General features: G+C 38.8%; 2 protein-coding genes across 3 annotated transcripts; one reads left to right on the plus strand and one right to left on the minus strand.

Moving 5' to 3' along the window:
• The first annotated feature begins 384 nt into the window (after window positions 1–384).
• galnt6 (UDP-N-acetyl-alpha-D-galactosamine:polypeptide N-acetylgalactosaminyltransferase 6 (GalNAc-T6)) lies at window positions 385–8,666 on the plus strand. The gene is made up of 11 exons (XM_056733945.1): window positions 385–571; window positions 1,617–2,108; window positions 2,853–3,025; window positions 3,693–3,842; window positions 4,222–4,456; window positions 5,893–6,010; window positions 6,113–6,313; window positions 6,400–6,531; window positions 6,616–6,717; window positions 6,793–6,951; window positions 7,590–8,666. The coding sequence occupies exons 2-11, from the start codon at window positions 1,630–1,632 to the stop codon at window positions 7,701–7,703; spliced, it is 1,863 nt and encodes a 620-aa protein (XP_056589923.1). The 5' UTR covers window positions 385–571; window positions 1,617–1,629; the 3' UTR covers window positions 7,704–8,666.
• A 3,125-nt stretch (window positions 8,667–11,791) lies between these two features.
• On the minus strand, window positions 11,792–21,262 carry zgc:158263 (ceramide kinase family protein). Of its 2 annotated transcripts, none has more exons than XR_008904841.1 (13): window positions 20,896–21,262; window positions 19,786–19,881; window positions 19,554–19,691; window positions 19,351–19,479; window positions 17,450–17,513; window positions 17,120–17,265; window positions 16,896–16,970; window positions 16,619–16,771; window positions 16,386–16,491; window positions 15,615–15,718; window positions 14,906–15,102; window positions 14,480–14,762; window positions 11,792–13,626 (listed from the first exon to the last, which is right to left on the minus strand). XR_008904841.1 is itself a non-coding variant. In XM_056733158.1 (13 exons), exons 1-13 carry the CDS (start codon window positions 21,041–21,043, stop codon window positions 13,566–13,568), a joined length of 1,761 nt encoding a protein of 586 aa, XP_056589136.1. In that variant the 5' UTR covers window positions 21,044–21,262; the 3' UTR covers window positions 11,792–13,565. The 2 variants fall into 2 exon arrangements, 1 of the variants encoding a protein (XP_056589136.1); XM_056733158.1 differs by having other exon boundaries at window positions 14,480–14,823.
• Window positions 21,263–21,554: the final 292 nt, after the last annotated feature.

The following is a 21,554-nucleotide window of genomic DNA, read 5'->3' on the forward strand; positions in this document are numbered from 1 at the left end:
ATTTCCTCTTAGCTTCCCTTTCTCAAATGTCTGAATAAATCTGTATTCGGTTACACGAGAGGCATTGAATTTAATTGCATCCCTGTTAATAATTCATATACGTTGAGGTATAGCTTGTTAACTTACTGTATCCTTTCCTTAAGGGTTTAATTAAGTAATCAACGTCATCTACAATAACAAAAACAAGCACACACCCCAATCGAAACGTGTCTTTATGCTTAAGATGAGCTTTGAATGAAAACAAAACAAAACGTGCGAGATTGGCGAAAATCTAGCGTCCCCGAGTCAAGTGACGACGTGAGCGTGTTGCACACGAGCGCGCTTCCGGCTTTAGGACCCAGCGGAATCTCAATCACTTGAACGCAAGGCACCTGTTGCGTTCAAAGGAAAGCCGGGAGGCCAGCGAGACCGGTCGCGTGAAACCACCGCGCGCTTGATTAATTCATCTCTGAAAACTCGAAGTTAAAGAGCAACGACAGTCATTTTGACACAGCTGAAACAAAACGAAGAAACCTCGATATAGATCTATATTCACCAACACCTGGAAGCAGATTGACTGAGTTTGTTACAGGTAAACTTTTAAGACTTTGTGAGTGTTTCATTCAACTTGTTTTTAATGGTTTACCTATTTCGCGCATCACGTCAACGAAAGGTTTTCGTTAATGTCAGATCCTGCCAACAACTAATGTGAGTTATTAATCTCTTTATTTTGAAAAAGAAATGCACCGCTTCTTAAAACGTACATTTTATTAATGAATATAAACCGGTGGTCCGCGCGCCACACGCTTCTCTTTTGTATCCATTCACGTAAGTTTCGTTTGGTTGTCACGTCGTTTGGCATTAACAGCATTTCTTTGAGGAAGTGCTTGACACAAATCATCGATTGACGAAAGCGCGTCTTACCCTTCCGTAAAGAACAACGTCATCGAGCGAATGTGGCACGTTGCGTAACGTAAGCTAATTCACAATAATGACAACTCGAGCATGTCGGCGCGGAACCGGTTTGGGTTCGAGTGATTGAAAGTCTGGAGAGCAGAAGTTGTCTCTGTTGGCCAACGCACGTCTTGGGATTTAGATGTTTTTAATAGACCGGTGCTATGGGTACTGCGGAAGTCAATGGTGTGTCAGCGACTGATTCATTTCAAAACAATTGTCATATAGTTTCCATAGCCGTCAGGTTTCCAAAGAGTAAAAAAGTGTGACGTTGAAAAAATCCTTACAAGACTTTGTGCTTGTTAAATGCACCTGTACTCGAAGATGAATCTCATGCACCTTGTCTGAGTGGTGTGTGAGAAACTTCTATAATAATCACAAATGCACTTAATGACGAAATGCATGCTATTTTATAATTCACAACGGGTCCTAGATCAGATGTGTGACTGTGTCAAGTGTGCTTATGCAAAACGTCACAGTTGAACATGGTGGTAGTGTGCTTTGAGCCACCTGTGCCACGTGGAGGAAGGTGTTGGTTGTCAGGTGAGGTTTGTTTGCCAAGTTGCTATGCCGAGTGTCCACGGACTTTCCCTGTCATGGCCTGTTGAGAATTGTGCAAACATTTAATAGACGTTTTATTTGAACTGCTATTGTTTTAAGGTTTGCTCTTTTAAACTCGACAGGTGTCCGGTCAAAATGCGTCTGATGAGGCGACGCATCTCCCCTTTAAAGCTTGCCGTGTTGGGCGGCATGCTTTTCCTTGTGGTTCTCGTGGTTCTCCAGAGGGACGTCGGCAACGCTGCGCTTCAGGACCCCTGGCTGCAAGATCTCTCTGACAAAAAGGAGAAAGTCTTGGAGATGGTCCGCGGGGCGGTCAATAACTTGGGATTCCAGATCGGAGCCCCGCAACCCCCGCCGGTGGAAATGCGGCACACCCCTGACAAAAACTGTCCATCGGGCTTTTACACTCAGGCAGACCTCAGACCCTGGATAGAGAGACCGCCGCAGGACTCTACGGCGCCAGGTGCTGATGGCGCCGCCTTCCAGAAGGACAGCATGACCGCTGAGGAGGAGAAGGAGAAACAGGAGGGGATGACCAGGCACTGCTTTAACCAGTTTGCCAGTGACCGGATCTCCTTGCACCGCAGTCTCGGTGATGACACCCGTCCCCCCGAGTAAGAATGGGCACATTGTTTGGTGTCATAAGGAGATACAATTGAAACAATTCATTCGGGCTATCCAGCAGTGTAATGCTTCACTCATAGGTTAAAATGTTACAGGCCGCACCTGTGACACGCTTTATAATGTTTGCCTGACAGGTGATTACTGTTGACATGGAAATTTTAAGGTGTGGACCGTTCGTTTGATACAAAGGCAGGCCATATAAATTCTGCCCAAACATTGATTGTAGATTAAAGGCTTAATGTTGTGTGGTTTAAGCAAGACCTTCTTATCAGACCTTCACCTGTTGCATTGCAGTTGCTTTAAAAACTAGGCGGAGACGTTACATTTCCACTTATCTTATCAAGTGTTGCGAAATGGCCACCAGCAATTCATTTGACTCGGGGCTGTTTTAACATATTATAAGTCTGTGCATTGTGCATATACATTTTATAAACGTGTACATATACATGTTTATATTTTGGAAATATATAAATATTACATTTTTCTTAAATATATACATGTGTTTATAAACACAAACTTTTATTCTGGTTATGATTCATCACGTTTAATCGTTGAACAGCCCTTATATGACTCAATAATGTCTGAGTAATATTGTAACGCAACATAAGGTGTACTAAAATTGTGTTTTCACTTTGCAAGTGATAATGGTTTTTTTTTCCAGCACATGTGTTCTCTAGGTTGGTGGCTGTATAATTTCAAGGCCATTTCTTTTATTTGTCTTGCATTGTTTACAGGTGCGTAGAGCAAAAGTTTCGCCGGTGTCCTTCTCTCCCCACCACCAGTGTGATCATTGTTTTTCACAATGAGGCGTGGTCGACACTTCTGCGAACCGTGTACAGCGTGCTACACACCACGCCGTCAGCTTTCCTCAAAGAAATCATTCTGGTGGATGATGCCAGCATAGCAGGTGGGCACGGCTTTATCTACTCCTGTGAAACTGAACCTCAGTGCCGTTTGAAGCGAGCTGTATCCTCAGTGTATGTTCTTCATCGATTTATCTCTTCAGTATAGTGTGGTGTCACAGACACTTGATCTGTTTTTCGATATTTGTGGCAAAAACACCACAGCTCTGATAAACGTGATTGGTTCACTTTAAGTTGAACTCTCAACCTTTCGGCCTCAACACGATGTGTTTGGTTGCGGCCTGATGCCCAGACATCTCAAATCTAATGTGGAGCTGTAATGTCTTTTATCAGATGAGTGATACTTAAGTTGATCGTAAAAATGTGAGGTGTTGATGAGAGCTTTCTTAAGAAACATTAAATGATAATTTAGATGTTGCTCCATTCTAAGTGCTAATAATGATAATGCAGCGTGACTTGTGATGAGATGGAGATGTGTCAGTACTCTCTCACCACAGGAAATGCTTTATCGCTGCAACGTGCTTTGAAGGTCTGTTTATTTTTAGATACACAAATATGTCACGTTGAGGGCTTGTCTGTAAGTTATGCTCCATTCGAGGCAGTTTTTGACAACAACCGCTGTGCATCTACAGTACGAACATTTACAAATACAAAACTATTATCATCCTTCCACCATCCCCCTGCTCACTTTTATCTTCTGCGTTTTTGCAGACCACCTACACAGTCAACTGGACGAGTATGTGAAGGCACTGAAGATCGTGAAGGTCGTGCGTCAGCCGGAGAGGAAAGGTCTCATCACAGCAAGGCTTCTTGGGGCGAGCAAAGCTCAGGGAGAAACCCTCACCTTCCTGGATGCGCATTGTACGTATTCATCGCACAAAATTTCATCTTATTTATCATTGAATTGTCTGGCAAGATGTTCCGGTTCCTGTTTGCGTGTGATCATCAATGGCTGCCAGTCGTATGGGAATGGGTAATATTTTTTTTTTAAGGGAACCTGCTCTTCAGGTGCTGCTCCCATGTCATTTGCAAAGCTTTGCTGTTACAATAGGGCTAGTGTGTGATTCTTATCCCGCTCACTTTGACCCTTTGTTGGCATTGTGAGCTAAATGAGAGCTCTGTAACGTGACACCTGCCGTAAAATAGTTGCAATATTTTTGAAGAGTTGAAATATGCGACGTGTCATTCTGGCTTATTTGACATTTACGAATGTTCTCTTTCATTTGTTTTGTCATTGAAGGTGAATGCTTCCACGGTTGGCTCGAACCGCTTCTGGCTCGTATCGTGGAGGAGCCGACCGCGGTGGTGAGCCCCGAGATCACAACCATTGATTTAAACACCTTCCAGTTTCACAAACCCCAAGCGAACGCCCGTGCCCACAACAGAGGAAACTTTGACTGGAGTCTCACTTTTGGCTGGGAGGCAATTCCAGACTACGAGAATGCTAAACGCAAGGATGAGACCTATCCAGTAAAGTGAGTTTGTGTTTGTTTAAGACGGCATTATTAGATCTGTTTGAACGAGGCAAACACTGGGGTTGTGTACTTTTGTGAAGATTTATTTAAATACGAGGTGGCTTTCACACGCTAATGTTAAAGCTGTCAAGCGAATCCGGGTGCGCACCTGGCTACCGAACCCGAGACTACCTGAAGGAGGTGGTCTAAGTTCAGTTGCTCTCGAACTGTGGTGTGATTTGAATGAATATGAAAGCAACACGGACACGGGTGCGCACTTGATGAGGAAGTAAAGTGACCTACGCATGCGTTTAAGCCGATAATGATGTATTTCCTTCAATAAAACGCACGTAAGAGATAATAGTGTTGATGATTTACCTCAACCTGTATCGTATTGTGGAATCAGAGCAGTGGGCAATGGTAATCCACTGTTTCCTCAAAAGCGGTCTGCATGCAATGCGCATACAGTAAACCCAAATGTAATTCACTCTGCTGCGCATAATAGCACCAAATAAAAACGCAAAATATTGATCCAATCTGAAAAAGGACTTATATTCATTAAGCCTTATTATACTCTGATAAGTCCCAACAGGAACTGTTTTTCTTTCTGAAGGGGTTTATTTTGTGATAGACTGTAGGTGTGATAAGTTTTGCTTATTTCACCGGTTCCTTCTAATCAGAAATGTATAGTTATCATTTTTATTGGCCAAAAGTGACGCACAGGGGGCCTTTTGTACAGTATTTGATTTTAATGCACCCTCAGGTTAGATAAAACTATCAAAATATTAGTATGGTACCAAATGGATGAAGCACAACACTTCGAAGGTACTTTTTGTCAAATAAATTTGTCCAATACCAGTGTATCAGGGAATATGTGTTTGGTTAAAATATGCAAAACATGCATGGAAAACAAAGCTCACAGAATAGAAAGCAAACTTTTATGAAATTATCACTTATTATTCTACCGTTTTCCATGTTTTTTTCCTGTTATGTTTGCAGTGCCTCCTTAAATTCTGAGCTTCAGTTTACGCTGCAACTACGCAAAATGCATACGTTTTTAATACGTCTTAATATTATATTTGAAAACAAACCGAAGATGTCTTTTTTTTTTTTAAGATCCTGTAAATGTTGGAATTGTTGCATCGCACAACAAAAGCTGGAATGTGTAGTCGAAGCCAGGTGTCAAATTGTCAATCCGTTTTTTATGAAGGTGATTACTTAGCGGTTCATTTGATACTCGACACAACAAGCTTTCGTTTCTGTGGTCGCTGTGACCATGTATTCAGTTACATCTGAGGTTACATCTCTTCTGGACTAATTAAAGTTGTGAATTCTATTCTGTGGTTTACTATTTAAATACCATCTGCGATCTTAAATTTACACACCGTTGTTAAAATGCCATATTGCATTTTCAACCTGAATTATTTATCTTGTATATAATCTTCTCTTCTTTTTAGAACACCAACTTTTGCCGGTGGCTTGTTTGCAATATCTAAGGCTTACTTTGAGAAAATCGGGACTTACGATGATAAAATGGAGATCTGGGGTGGTGAAAATGTTGAGATGTCCTTTAGGGTTAGTTCTACTTCTCCAAATTTGATAACCGTACTGAAACTTTATTGATATCGAGTGTTAATGTAAGGCATTGTGATGCAGTTGTGTGTTTTATGAACTCAGGTGTGGCAGTGTGGTGGGCAGTTGGAGATAATTCCCTGCTCTGTTGTGGGTCACGTCTTCCGTACCAAGAGTCCTCACACCTTTCCCAAGGGTACAGAGGTCATTACGCGGAATCAGGTGCGTCTGGCTGAGGTGTGGATGGACGAGTACAAGCTGATTTACTATCGACGCAGCCAACACGCTGCTAAAATGGCCGAAGACGTAAGAACCGCTTTCATTTTCTTAAGATTAAATATTAACTTGTGTTTGTGGTGTGCAAACGCATTAACAACGCTTCCTGTGCATAGAAAGCCTACGGTGATATATCTGACCGTCTGAATCTCAGAGAAACCTTACAATGCAAGAACTTTTCTTGGTACCTCACCAATGTCTATCCAGAGGCGTTTGTCCCTGATCTTACCCCTGTCAAGTTCGGAGCAGTAAGTCCATGTTTTTGAATGAATTATATATTTTCACTCACTTGTGTCAAACGTTCACTTTCATTTGTGTTCATTGTTTTGTAGCTAAAGAACACTGGAGCACAGCAATGTCTGGATGTTGGAGAAAGTAACAGTGGTGGAAAGCCTGTGATTATGTACACGTGTCACAACATGGGTGGTAATCAGGTATAGAAACATCATTGTGTGACATGGTAAGTGTGTGGGTTTTTTTAGTTACTCATGTTGATGCGTTTCTTTCAGTACTTTGAATATACATCACACAAGGAGTTGAGACACAACATAGGAAAGCAGCTCTGCTTGCATGCATCTCATTACCCAGAGCAAGTGAAGATTGAACTCTGCACATTAAAGGGCAAAGGCAGTAGTCTGGTCCCTGAACAAGAGTGGGAGTTTACAGAAGTAAGTGTATTTACTGTTAGAAAACTTTACTGACAGATTAATGTGTGAATTTTTTTGCTTATCCTTCCTCTTTCCGTTATACCTCCCCCTACTGGCTGATATTATATATTACATTATACACAGAGTAGATAAAATATAGTGAAAGTGCGGACATCATTGCAGTCTGGTCAGGTGCAGACATCAGTCACTTCACCTGTCACAGTTCTTTCAAATGTTGACAACATGCAAATTGAAATAAGAGCTGTATTCTATATTGGTGTAGTTTTACTCCTTTGAATACTCTGGCAGGTCTCCACAGTTCACCCAAAATGAAAACTTCACGTAGCTGAAAACCTGTGTATGACTCTTTCTTTTGTGGACCATAAAAAAAAAATATTTTGAGAAATGTGTCAGTGGCCGTACAGAGGAAGTCAATGGTGTTGTTTGGTTACCAGCATTCTTCACAATATCTTTTGTGTTCTACAGAAGAAAGTAATAACATTAGGGAGATTAAATGATGAAAGAAATACTATTTTGGGGTGAAACATCCCTTTACAAGACTGGCTGAATTGCTCCTTGAATTCCATAGTTAAAATTCACCATATTCTTATATCATCTGTTTAACAGTCTATTATTTGTTGTTTTCTTATTCTTTTCAGGATGAACTATTAAAGAATCCCTCATCTGGAACGTGCCTCCACTTGAAGGGGAATCAGATAGTTATGAGCCCTTGCAATGCAATAATCCTTCACCAGCACTGGGCTTTCAGTTGACCTCACACTCCAAACAAGGAGCAAGGACGTTCACTCCCATAAGACCCACGCGGGAGGGCCAGCAGCCACGGCTCGGGCTGAAATCAAAAAGAATATTGCAAGCCTGAGTGCACTCGCTGGAAGTGTATTGGATAGATCATATCCATAAGCTACCAAAAGACATTGTGATGGTACTGGAATCAGGATGCATGTGCAGGTCATGCATATTAAACTCACTGGAGCGCTGAAGAGTGAACAATCCGACAAAGAAGTTTACTGAAGATATGTTTTATTGACTGTTTTTGTTTACTGCTGCTTTTTAAATGGTGTAGGTTTTATTTATTTTATAAAGGAGTAATTAAATATTTTTTCAACATTGTTAGTGTTGAGAAAAATTGGAAGGAGCGTTTTGGCCAATGATGTTGGGGTTTTGTATGGAGAAAAATAATTTGCACATGCAGCAGGGAAATGAGGGTTGTGTTTCAGATGTTGTGGATTGCAAGAAAAAGCAGGACTAGTTTTTTGGTCCTTTTTAGTTTCTTTGAGCTTGAACCAGAAGTATGTTTAATATAACATTGGTGACTTCCATCATGTCTTTAATGTGCTGTGGGCGTGGGCTGATGTCTTTTGGGGACAGACTTACTCTAAAACTGTAAATTGAACTCAACGTTTCGTTCCTGTAGTATTGAATACACAAATACTTTTTGCTGAGTTAATGAAAATCTTTTATACAAAAAGTTAGACGAAGTGGTCATTGAGATGTTTTTTTGTTTAGATGTACATTTTTAGAAACACAGTAATAATTATTCTTGTCATTTTGTACCGTTTGTGGAAACTGGCTACCATGGTTAATTTGTGACGTACTTCTACGTCTTCTACACTTTATAAGGTAAGGGTATCATTTTTTTTTTTTTTTAACCGGTAAGCGGGAGAGGAACTTTTGTTTGTAAAATAAACAGTGTAGAAGACGCTTCCTGGAATTAATGTGATTAGTTGAACCAGCATGTTTTAAACGCATATGTGTAAGGGAATACCAGCGGAGGTGCCCAAATATTGCTTTTGCAATATTTTCCTATAACTTTCGTTTCCGCTGAAAAGGTCTATAAAATGTATAGTAATATGTGACCCTGGATCACAAAACCAGTCTTCAGTAGCACGGGAACATTTTTAGTAAAAGCCAAAAATACAGTGTATGGGTCAAAATTATCAAATTTTTTGTTATGGCAAAAATCATTAGGATATAAAGTAAAGATGATTTAGATTAATATAACTTGTAAATTTCCTACTTTAAATCTATAAAAGCTTAACTTTTGTGAGTGGGTGGCCTGTCACAGTGCCCCGATTAACAACTTCAAAGGCCATTTTCTCAATATTTGGATTTTTTTGCACTCTCAGATTCCAGAGTTTTAAACAGTTGTGTCTCAGCCATATATTGTCCCATTATAATAACTCGTACATCAATAGAAAGCTTATTTATTCATCTCTCAGTTTATGTAAAAATCTCATTTTCGAAAAATGTTCCCATAAGACTTTAAGGTTTTGTTGTCCAAGGTCACATTTAGTAATATATAAAAACTACGTGCACAATATTTATACTAGAACGATAGAAATGATGTTCAGGCAGGATCTTTAGTCTTGCATACTGTATGAAACCAGTGTTTATTTATGGTGTGATACAGCAGGTGCAGAGTGCAGTGTTTTTCTGTATATTTCTAATAACCATCAACTTCCTCTTTTTAACGTCTCTATATCCTCATACAGAACGAGATAGAGTTTGCGGGTTCATATTACATTTCCAGAAATAAAAGCGCATGAGTGATATAAGGCTATAGTTCATCTTCGTCCTTGATGTAACTCGCCATGCTTCAGTTGAACTTACTGGAATCATGACATTACAAGTGTGGTTGGTTAAAAGTGTGCTACTTGGTGTCATTTTAATATCTTATAAGTAGAAGTTGAACAGAAATATTCTTATCTTAAAAAATCAACTAGGATTCACTTAATTGTTTTATTAAAAGTTTATTTACAAGTCTAAACTAGACTATTAATTTCAATTTAGCCATTGGAAAACCTGGATTTTTGCTTTGTAAGTGATTGTGACTTTATTGTAGTAAAAGTGTAGTGTACATTAATATTTGTATAATAAGTTGAACTACAAAAAGCCTACCGTGGTTAACTTTTTTTAAACACAGTTATTCCTTTTCATAAGAAAGAAATGCTGGAAGGCGAATTAACTTTCAGCTCATAAAACATCTCAAATTTAACTTCTTTAATATTCTGCTGTTGTGATGTTGTGATGTTGTTGTTGTTTTTTTCACAAAAAGATCAAAGCTTTTTAATGCCTTCACAGCTCTATGTTTATCTTATCTATGTGTGTATCTAGTTGAATGATTAACATTCTTCAGTGTTCTTGAGCAGAATCTAGTAGAATCTAGCAGAAACAAGTATGGCTGTTGGATCTTTCACCGTGCTGATGCTCTCCTGCACTCTTTACTTCATGGGGCACAATATTTGCCAAGTAAACTTAATGTTACCACTGATATCACAATTGTAAAGTACGAGTAGTACCTAACACCAACAAAGGCTGATGCAGAAAAAAACTCAGTGTTGCATGCACAATTTAAAGAAATAGTTCCTTCAAAATGAAAATTCAGTCGTCATTCACTTGCAACAAGGGTTGTCAATTTAAACCCCTGTTATTTTCTTTCTTCTGCAAAACACAAAAATGTTGAAAAATGTAGGTAATGTTGAGGAAACTTTTCTGAGAGATGAGACTAAGATTTTTCTTTAAAAATATTTTATTGGGTTTCACTCCAAGGCTCTGCATTCTTAATAACGCAAAACATTATTCAGTCTACAAGCCTTTTTGTTCTTTGACCACAACCAAAACCTCATGCCTCTCTTCTGCTACATTAAAAGGGATGAAACAAAACTCTGTTCCAGGCACTGACAGTCTCACACGTGTGTTTGATGCATACCTTTCTTACATTAGTTTGCAAAAAGCATAACAATTTCCTACAGTTACCAAAAACCGTTTGTCCCCATTGACTTGCATGGACACAAAACCAACACAAGTCATTAGGGATCAACGGTCAACATTTTCAAAATATCTTCTTTTATGTTCTGCAATACCAAACAAACAGGTTTAAAATGACAAGAGGGCGTGTAAATGATGACAACATTTTTATTGTGAATGTGAACTATCCCTTTAAGTGCTCAAAATGAACTGTGCTGTGTTTAAATGCCTTTCTCGGATGTGATTTGGTTATCTCTCTCTTTTATCATATATCCTGAAGGATGTCACAACCGTGGACAACAGGTGTGATTGCGATTCACTGATGTTTCTGAAGACTTTTCAACTCAGAACACAAGAATTAATCTGGTTATACGGGTGCAGCGAGATGAGGCCCTGTGTGCCAAAAAGATAACCAAGAAGTGTGGAATGTTCTTTGGTTCTTGAGCTACCCCTTAAGATATATGATATAACCTGTTATACTGAACCGTCTTATCAGATGCTTCAGTATTAGGAACCAGGTTGAGTCGTATTCTCTATACAGTCCTTGTTTGTGTAATTTAAATCAAGATGTGATACTAATAATTAACCAATTTGCAGATTAAAATCCTGTCACAGGGTTATTAATAACATGCAATTCATCTCACCTCTATCAATCTCTCTTTCTTTTATTATAACCATAAACCTAAGAAAACTTAGTTTGGATGACAGTAATAGAATCAAGTTAACTGAAGTCTAACGTCTAGTATAATAATTCCTTTATGAAAAATGACCATGTAAAATACCTTATTTAAGTAACTTTTACAAGTGTGACATTTCTTTAAACAGAAACTATAAGCAAACAGAAAAACAGAGAGGAGTGAATCTTTGCACAAATTCCCAATTCACACTATTCCTATTCTTTCTGAATCAAACATGAATCTGCACTAATACCACCCTTCTGATAAACTTTGACCAAAAATTTACCTTTTTTGTTCAATCAAATCGGCTGGCATGAATTTGATTGGCTGTCTTTTACAGTAGTCATAGGAACAAATATGTATGCATCTCTTTAAAAACTATTCTCAGAAGACATAAATGACATGACAAAGTGACATTGCTGTTTTAATATTTATGAACAAAATTACTTGAACATTTATTTGATACTATTACATACAATAAGTATTGTTGTTAAATGAGTGTTTATTATTTTAACGTACCGCTTAAATTACCAATTTAAATGTCAGTTAAGACTGGAGGCTGTCGTAGACAAAATCGTTTTTTTTGGGTTCTACTCCAATAGTAGCTATACTATATATTTATGACACTTTTCTAACACATTCTATACACTCAACCAACACATGTATGTAATTACCACTTCAAATAATGACTTTAAAACCCACAGAAACCCTGTATGTGCACATTCCTGTCGATCACTACATCTTTATGAACGGCAATGGAATGAGTCCCTTTAAGTTATCCCCTACGGCCTACGTCCATCACTCTGTCTGAGACGGTCATTACCATCCAAAGCACCAGCTGGAGAATGCAGTACCTCCACTGAACCTTGGCAATCCAGTTTACGCTCAAAAAATGACATGAACAGTTAAACCCAAGGAAGAGAAACAGATTGCACTAAAATATTGCAAACACACATTTTTTGCTCTGCAAAAAACATTGAAATGAGCAGTTCCTTATTACGACTAGGGTTGGGTATCGTTTGTATTATAACGATTCGGATTCAGCTCATCGAATCCGATTCTCTGTTCCGATTCCAACATTGTTTTCGGGAGAGAAAAAATATCAAATACTTGAGAAGAAAGTTTTACCTTTCATTCTTGCCACATTTAGGCTGTAACCAGTACTGTTAAATGTGACAATTCGTCAAATAATAAAAAAGGAATAATCAGAGAATAACACAGAAATACAACATAAAATATATAACATGCAGTTGCTAGATCGTCTATTATCTAAACAATTATTTGTGAATAAAATACTGAATTAATTCATTTTTAAAAAGTGATTGAATTAATCATTTAAATTAATATAAATTTAAAGAAACTAGAACATGTCGTCCTGTAGCTTCCCGAATGTATTTAATTGTGATGACTACTTAAAAAAATTAAGTTACTTAAACAAAACTGATAGTCTTTTCATCTTTATCTGTTTTATGTACCTGAGTGTGAGACGCTGTTGCTACTAATATTAAGTTAACGTTAGCTGTATCTGGTGGGTTGAAGCAGGAGGACTCCAAGCTCGATGACTTTACACGGTGCATTACATCAGATTATCGCCATGTTTCATCATATAAGAGGTGCACAAAATATTTTTCTCCACATGTAGTGCATATGGCTATCATCTATTTTCACAAAGTTAGACCAAACTTTTGAACGTTTGATGCGTTCAGTCTTAGAGCCTGCGTAATGAGGTAAGGTCCTTGTCACAGGTCCTGGCAGACTGATACAAATGTATATAAAATGCTAACTGCCCTTCGCAATTGACTGAAACAGTCAGGAATCGATAAACATAACGGAGATGCGCGCATCCTATTGAATCCCCGGTTCTTCAAATGAAACCGGTTGTCGATACCCAACCCTAAGTACGCCAGATCTGAAACTGCATTTGAATCAGGCGATCCATCACCTTCATGTTAATCTTAGGAACTGAAATATTAACCTGGCGAATGTGAAATAAGCGTGCGTGACATTTTTGCTCATTTAAATGCCGCACATTAACACACATCCCCTCTCACCAATCACACGTTCACACACACATTAACATCTGTTCTCTCTTATAAATAAGTCCTTGTGTACTGTAAAGAGGTCATCCGTTGTTTTAAACACGTCTCTCTTTGTACAGTAGCTCTTCGTACAGTGTCATGCATGGCATTTTCAAGCTCCCGTTGAATCTTCAATGCCCCTGGCAAAGAGACGCACTAGCTGGCCATGAACTCTGTGGAATAAAGTAGACGTGTTAATGTTGTACATCTAGAAACATTCAAATGAGAAGATGCAAAGTTCTGGGTTTGAAATGTTTTCAAACTCACACTTAATTTTTAAGTTTAGACTATGAACTATGACTTGCTTACATCAAGGACACACGATGTTAAGTACATGACATTACGTAAGCGAGATTTCCCTTAGATAAAGAGTGTTGGATGGGAAATATCTTGAAAGATCTTAATCTATAACAATTCCCCAGTACAACGAATAAGATTAGTTATTCGTTATAGGATGATTACTGCAAGCATGTGGATTTAATTTCGGGTTTCCTGCTTGTTTCCCAAAAGGTAAAACTACAAGCTAAATAAAGGGATGCAGCTCCTTTGTGTCTTTGGCAGATTTACGTTTTACACATTGTGAAGCAAGTTTACTGCTTTGTCACTGTTGCTAAATGCACAAAAAAAGCAGTTGATCATGGTCAAATAAATCTGATCTACATGAGGAGGATTGATGACGCATCCATTTAGTAAATAAATCGAGCCGATGACACAAAGTGTGGACACAAACTACTTAACCATCTGGATTTAGTCAGATTTGTGAGTCTGTCACTGCGTATTAGGTAGACATCTTAGTTAATGCCATTATTTTATGGAACAAAAGCTTACACATTTATTCTGCTTAGTTAAAAAACTAAACTCTTGGTAGTGCTGTAACTTTTCAACACAAACCAAAATGAATACTGTGCAAAGACTCTCAATCTATGCTGGTAATCTAATGCCCTGTAAGCAGTAGCAAGCGTTGGCGACTGGACAGGGCGTGTCTAGCGATGCTTTATGCAAATGAGGAGCGAGATGTGAATGTACCTGCATAAGATTTCGGTATGAGGTAGAATCTCCCCATCACAGTTCCACACAGATACTGAAGGAGGTTTAGTGCAGCACGGCCCGCACACAAAGCTTCTCTTTTTCCTCCTAGCGCTTTTCACGGTGTCTCTCTCCTTTTGTTCCGCGAGATAATGCTGCGAGGTAGTTTTGCTTTGCGAGTCCGCAATATCACAAGTGTGCAGTTTGTCGGGATCTTCCGATACCCTCTCAGATGAATTCTGTATCTCTTTCTCTTCCTCATATTCCTCCTCTTCTTCTTCTCCTGGTGGCAGAAAAAAACGCACCGCCTTGACACGATGTACTTCAACGAAAGGCAGGTCGAACTAAAACGATGGATTTAACAGTCAGTCGTGAATTCAGTGCCAAAAATACAAAGAACATCACAGGAATGCCTCGTGGCTTTACCTGATCTTGTGTGGTTGTGTGTCTGTGAAGGTACGTGAGGAAGCCCAGGGGGTTCGTTTCTCGCACCAGGATGAGATCCACCGTCCCGTCTGCCAGGTGAGCGGAGGGCGAGAGACCCATTGGGCTCCGGGGGCACGAGCTTGACATGCAGGTGAGAGAGACACACTTGAACTTGCCTTCAATAGTCACCCACTCGCCTGAGATAGAGACAAGATTAGAAAGATTAAAGAGATTCGAGATGCATAGAAACAAGCAAATTGTACCAGTTTTGTCTGACTTTATAGTGCTTGTTATGTTCCCAATGTTATAGTATAATATTAGAGACTCTTGTTAAAAATAAATTGTAGATGGGATGCTTCAGAAGCATACGCAGAGCAGCAGATGTAAACAGAGTCGGAAAGAAAACCAAATTGTTCCCAAAACTTTTTCTCATCATTGTTTTTTTTAATAATAGACTAAAATCTAACCTTCTGTTTTATCTCCAAACAAATGTTGTATTGTCATTTAATCTCTTATTAAAAAAACAAGCTTATGATTGTTTTGGAGACCAAGGGATGTATCCGCTCTGGAACTAACTTTCACTTTTCATCAGTCACATGCATCGCAAAGGATGTGAACTCTTTAGGGAAACACGGCACAGTGATCTCTGTAACAGGGTCTCTGATGAGATGACACAGATGGGCGCTGTGGATGAGACTGAATGGTTTACCTTCTATCTCACTGCTGTATTGGCTGAGATTAGTGCTGTGGATAGAACTGGAGCTGTCAAAGTGTGGAAACAGCCTCTCTTTGCTCTCTGAACACACTCTGCACCTGTACATACACACACAAACATGCATTTAACCAAACCACCTGTGGTAAAGTATGTCTATGAGGTAACTGCTAGTAAGAACATGTTATTCCCAGAAGATGGGTATGATCATCTGAACATTGGGAAGCCAATGTTGTTATACTCTTTGCCACTTGTGTATTCTTATCAACCAATACATTTCTCAATTTGGACAAAGAAACATAAAAAAACTACTAGGTTATTTGCAACAAAAAAGTTCAGAAAGAACTGTTGTGTTAAATAAAAGCTGATTTTTTTTATATTTGATCCAACAAATGATTCATTTATAACCCAGAGGTTGGGTTATTCCCTTTTTGACCCAAAGTTGAAAAGTTGGGCTCTTATTGGCTGCCTTTTCTTTAATATTCAATTCTTAATTCTTAATCAAATTTTGTTTTTGTGATAATATAAACTAACATGTTTGAACAAGAATATCTTTGTCTACAAAACCAATTTCAGACATTTAACCATAAGTATTTAAATGAGATGGATTGTAAGGTCAAGAGAAACCTAAAATGACCCTAAACTCTTGTACAGAAGTATACATTTACTTTTGGATTTGCTATGATGGGCAAATATAAAAAAAAAGTATGTAAAAAGTATTAATTGGACACCATGATTTCAGGTATAGGGATGAAGGCCGGTCTTTACCCTGCGAGGCAGAGAGTGTTGTCCCGTGGGCTGGAGACATGTGAATCAGCAGGGAGATATTGCACTATTCCTGCATAGTTCCTGTTGCACAGGTATACCATACAACCTAAACACAAATAGCCATTAAAATAAGAGGCATATTCCAATTCCAGTACTAAACTAAATAAAAAATATATCAAGCTTAAATGACTGCACTGTTCCAAATAAATAAGGGTACGTAAACCGCAGAATACCTGAGTAATCATATCTGAGAGGACCCATCCAGCGGTGCCTCTCACTCTCTGCTAAAACATCACCATAGAAACCATAGCCAACCATAGAGACCGAATACTTCATAAGTGTTGACTTATGATGGACAGAACACACATCCAACGGCTGAGAATCTCCTAATGAGTAAAAAATAAAATCTATTAAAATGATTAAGAAATATATTATATTCACTGGACTAGGCACATGGTAAGGACAAATCCCACCTTGTGACTTATGTACCCATGTAGAAGACGAACTTACCAATGATGATGTGCAGGGCTGACGTAACAGGGTCATTTACACCCACTGTAGCGAAACACACACAATCCGTCGAGCCTGTGAAGAGAATTAAATACCGAAAAATAAACCAGCACTCCTTTGTCTATCTCAGTACGCATCTGAATGACACACCAAGCCTATAAACAGACCACAGACGCCGCCTTATTCTCCGCAAGTGTCAGTCACATTACTATACAAACATTCACCTGCTGGAATGATGCCAATGTGAAGGTCACATGGCTGCAACATGACAGCGGGGTCGTGTTCTGAAACTCCCGCCTCCTGCTGGGTTCGTCCAATCACACCGTGCAGGAGCTCGCTGAACATGCCATCTCCACCCACACAAACCACACTGCAGGAAAAAAACTGATCAGGAAGTTGCGCATTTTTACAAGAACCTGTATAGTTTTTACAAAACACTTGGCGTAAAAACAAGGGACAGATGTTGTTTGACACAGTTTCGGAGATCGAAACTATTTTTGAGGCACATTCATGATAGTATACCTAGGAGGAATGACTGTTGAAGGATAACTTACCCGTCAAACCCGGTTAAATCTTTCTTTAAGATGTAGTCTCGGGCCTGATTTGCTCGTTCAGTCACTAGAAACAAAAAAACATATTTTAGTTTTTTATCCAAACCAATATATTTTTGTAAACGGGTCATGTGGAGAGTTCACAAAAGGTTTTACATAGCTTTATATACAAAAAAATATGTTCGAAAAAAAGGTTAAAAATGCTTGACAGAAAGGTTTCTAATGATCTTAAAAATATTTTTTGCTTAAATGTCAAAAATGACTTTTGTACACAAAAATATAATGGCCAACATATTAATTATTTTATTTAAAAAAAACATACATATTATAAATATATATATATTGTATATATCTATATATATTTTGAAATAATGGCTTCGTACGGAAAAAACACCCAATAAGAACCATGACAACAAATAGAAAGAATACAAGAAATACAAATAATAAAGAATAAATAGAAAGATATTTAAGAGCTAAAGACTTTAACAGCTAAATAATAAAATGCCTAGAGAACGATTTAGCAAATTTCAGTCAAAGGGTGGCAAGTTACATTAATGACCACGTTCCCCGTGATCCCATTTTTCAACCTTTAGTTAATGAGTAATGTTGCTGTTAGAGAATAAACAATACCTGCAAAATGATAAAGCTCAAAGTTCAGTGCCAAAGCGAGATATAGTCTTTAACAGAATTCGCTTTTCAAGGACTACAGAGAACGGCTGGAATTGACTACAGCCCTCTACTTCCCTGGTACATGATGTCACCATTCCGAGTGCTTTTAATAACCTCCGCCTAAAGGAATTCACCAAAAAAGGGGCGAGGTCTTCCTTACAGAAGTCGAAGAGCTGCTGGAGTAGTGTTCGGTTATCAGAGATCGTACATATTTGACTGAGCTACGGGCTAAACTACTTTCATTTTCATCACAGTCCTACAGCTGGTAATAAGAATTCAGCTACACACAATCTAAGATAACCAATGGTCAAATAACAGCTTCCATAACTTTAACATCAGCTGTGAAAGCTGTTCTGTGTAATACACTGATATTGTGTGTGTTTGTGCGCTTCTATGAAATGTCCTTTGAAGTCCTGCTTGCACTTGTCTCTAGGTCAATCTGCTTGTTTTATTATCCAACTCGGGTCCAATATTAAAAGGCAAAACTAACGCTTCTATTATTAGTGTTATTTAATATAACCGGTCTGACACCATGCGGTCCGGTGTCGTTCCCCTCAACATAGTAGGAAAAAAATGATCTCTAACAAAGATTGACGTTCGCTCATGCACTAATAGACATTCGTTACACTTCAATCGATCCATATGTTTTAAACCGATAAAGTGAAGTTGACGACATTCTTACTGTTTAATGCTAAAAGCCAAAGTTTATGAAAACACGTGAGAGGGGCACCGACCAATCACAACTGACTGAGAAGCGGAAGCCGATCACGAAAGACATGGTCAGCTTTACCAATCAGAGCGTTTCGGAAGGAGGGATTTATATAGACCAGAAATAATCCAGTCGTTTTAGAAGTGGGACAGCGAGGAACAACAGACTTGAAAGATGGGAAATATAAAGCGCTTTTGAAAATAGAAACCATTGTTAAACACCCCAAAAACAGCCTCTAAAACAGCCAAAGACTAGGTCCTTTAAAAATGCTGAATTAAACAGTTTTTTCCCACACTTTATTATTATTTTAAAAGGTGAAAAATCTAAATGAAGCATAACACTGTTTCCAAAATTTTGACTGGAACTGTACCGTGTCATATACTTTCTGCTTAATGTAGCCCTCTTCCCCAGTCCTGATAAACATCTCTCAATGTCACTTGAGAACTGCGCTACCTGACATGCCCAGCGTATCAGAGACCAAGCAGAAGGATTATTGAACGGTACAGATAGCGTCTCTGTAACTTACCTACAACGTGACAACTGATGCCAGCCAGCTCAAACAGAGGAGACACTAGCGAGTGGTAGATCTGTTTTCCCCTCTTCTTTCCTCCGAACGGATTAATGAACACCAGCAGCCTGTGTGGACGCGAGGGGCCTGATAAGGGAGATGATAATGAGTAATTAGAGAATACTGAGGCTGTATTTAGGAATATTTCTAGCTGTACGTACTGTGTGTTTTGAGCGCAGTTCTGAGTTGAGTGATCCACTGATCCCGCACATCTCGGCTAGGGCAGCAGAACTGGGTCCTGCCCAGACTCCACAACGTGCCCCGAGTGTTACCTCTACGGTTGCGCTTCACATAAAATACTTACGTGATTAGAAAAGGACAGATAAAGGGGTTAGTCTTACTTGGTTACATTTGATCCCCGTGAAAGAAAAGTTCTCACTTTCAGTAACTTACAAGTAAAATCAAGGTCACTATCCTCTAATTTCTTCCGGGGTTGGATCTCTACCCGACCTTCTTTCACCCCGATCACTTCTGACACGGGCACTGAAACTGGAACAGACAACGTGACGCGACTGACATTAAAGCATACAGATCTCATGCTTCCCCACACAAGCAAACTGAAAGTATAACAAGGTCCTAAGATAAACTAAAACATTTGAAAATTGTTAAAAAAAAACATGATTTTTTTTTGTTTGGAAATATAAATGAGTTGTGTCCTCAATTGGTACTCTATTTTCCTGGAGGGTGAGATTAATTGTGCTCCAGTTATAACGTTTGTTGTTTTGTCTTTTGTGATGTAACCATTTCTTATTTTTCAAGAAACATGCCAGCTTCCTCCTCAGGTCTTCTGTGCGTCTGTGTTGTTTATTGTCACGCCTGGATGGTGCTGTTTAACTTGTTTTCGGGTAATTAGAACGCTGCCTAGGATAAATTGTGTTCATGTTGCTCAAATAATATGGATAGCCATTGCCATTCCAAGGTCTTGTTTTATCCCATTTAAATGGCTATAAATAAAATTGTAGCAAAGCAATAAATGTCAACTGCCTGTGTAGAAGTGCTTTTCATATTTTTATTAATTTCTAGATTATGCTAAAACAATGTAGTTCTAAAAGCACTGTGGAGGTACAGTATGTTTGCATACGACGGATAAAATTAAAAGTGTCACATTTTTCTCTGTGTAGCCTGTTGTTCAGTCACATCGTTGAATAATTAAATCCTGGTTACTCATCTGTCACATTACAATGGCTGTGAATGAGTTACGCATTAACTTTTGCTGTACATACAAATGTGTCATAATTAACCCAGTCCTATATGACCATTACGTCATACGTCAGTGATATTATCACACACCCAATTGGCATACCAATAGGCTAAATTGGGACACTTTTGACAATCATGCCATCCCTAACTCACCCTGTTTGACCTCTTCAAACAGTTTTAGTTGTACACACACACACACAAAAATTTAAAACATGGCGTTTGATTTTCATACAGAACAGTTAGGATGCGTCCTAAAACTAGAAGTGACGTATCTACTCAGTAAATAGCACGCAGAGTTCGTACCTGTTTTCTTCTCGCGGTTCCTCTTGTCGATCTCAGTCCAGCTGAAGTACCATCCTCTAAGCGAAGCCTTATAGCGCTTGTTGCCGATCCAAAGACTCGACTCGACTTTCACTGAATCGATCTCCATCTCTTTTCCGATCATTCCCATTTATTCGCTTCTGTCGAAACACGCCACAGGTGGAATTTTTATCCAAAATCGAAGCTGCCCTTGTAGGTAAACGCGTCTAACATTTGAAGGGAGCAAACAAAACCCTTGTATAAAAGAGGTTTAATAGTTAACTGTGTTGTATATGATTCTATAAAATAAATAAATGAAAACTCCGTCTGTCTGAGTTTTCCAGTCCTGCCACCATCCACACCAGGTTAACTTGTGACTAAAGGCACTTTCACATCGACGGCTGCGCACGCAGCGCACCTGTACTGCAGATTAGCATATGGCGTTTCATTGGATAACCTAATTATAAATTATGCAAATAAGGAAACAGCATTTCACTGTAACTGTAAATCATCGATATAATTTAAAGGTTTTGTTTCGTAAATGTTATACTAAATAATTTAACATAAAACGTAATCTGCATTTATTACGTCAGTCAAAACGTAGTTTCTGGAAATACTGCATACTGTACATATTGTGTATGTGGGGTTAGATCGTATCTTTC

The sequence above is a fragment of the Triplophysa dalaica genome, chromosome 20, assembly GCF_015846415.1.
Source record: "Triplophysa dalaica isolate WHDGS20190420 chromosome 20, ASM1584641v1, whole genome shotgun sequence".
Classification (NCBI taxonomy): Eukaryota; Metazoa; Chordata; class Actinopteri; order Cypriniformes; family Nemacheilidae; genus Triplophysa; species Triplophysa dalaica.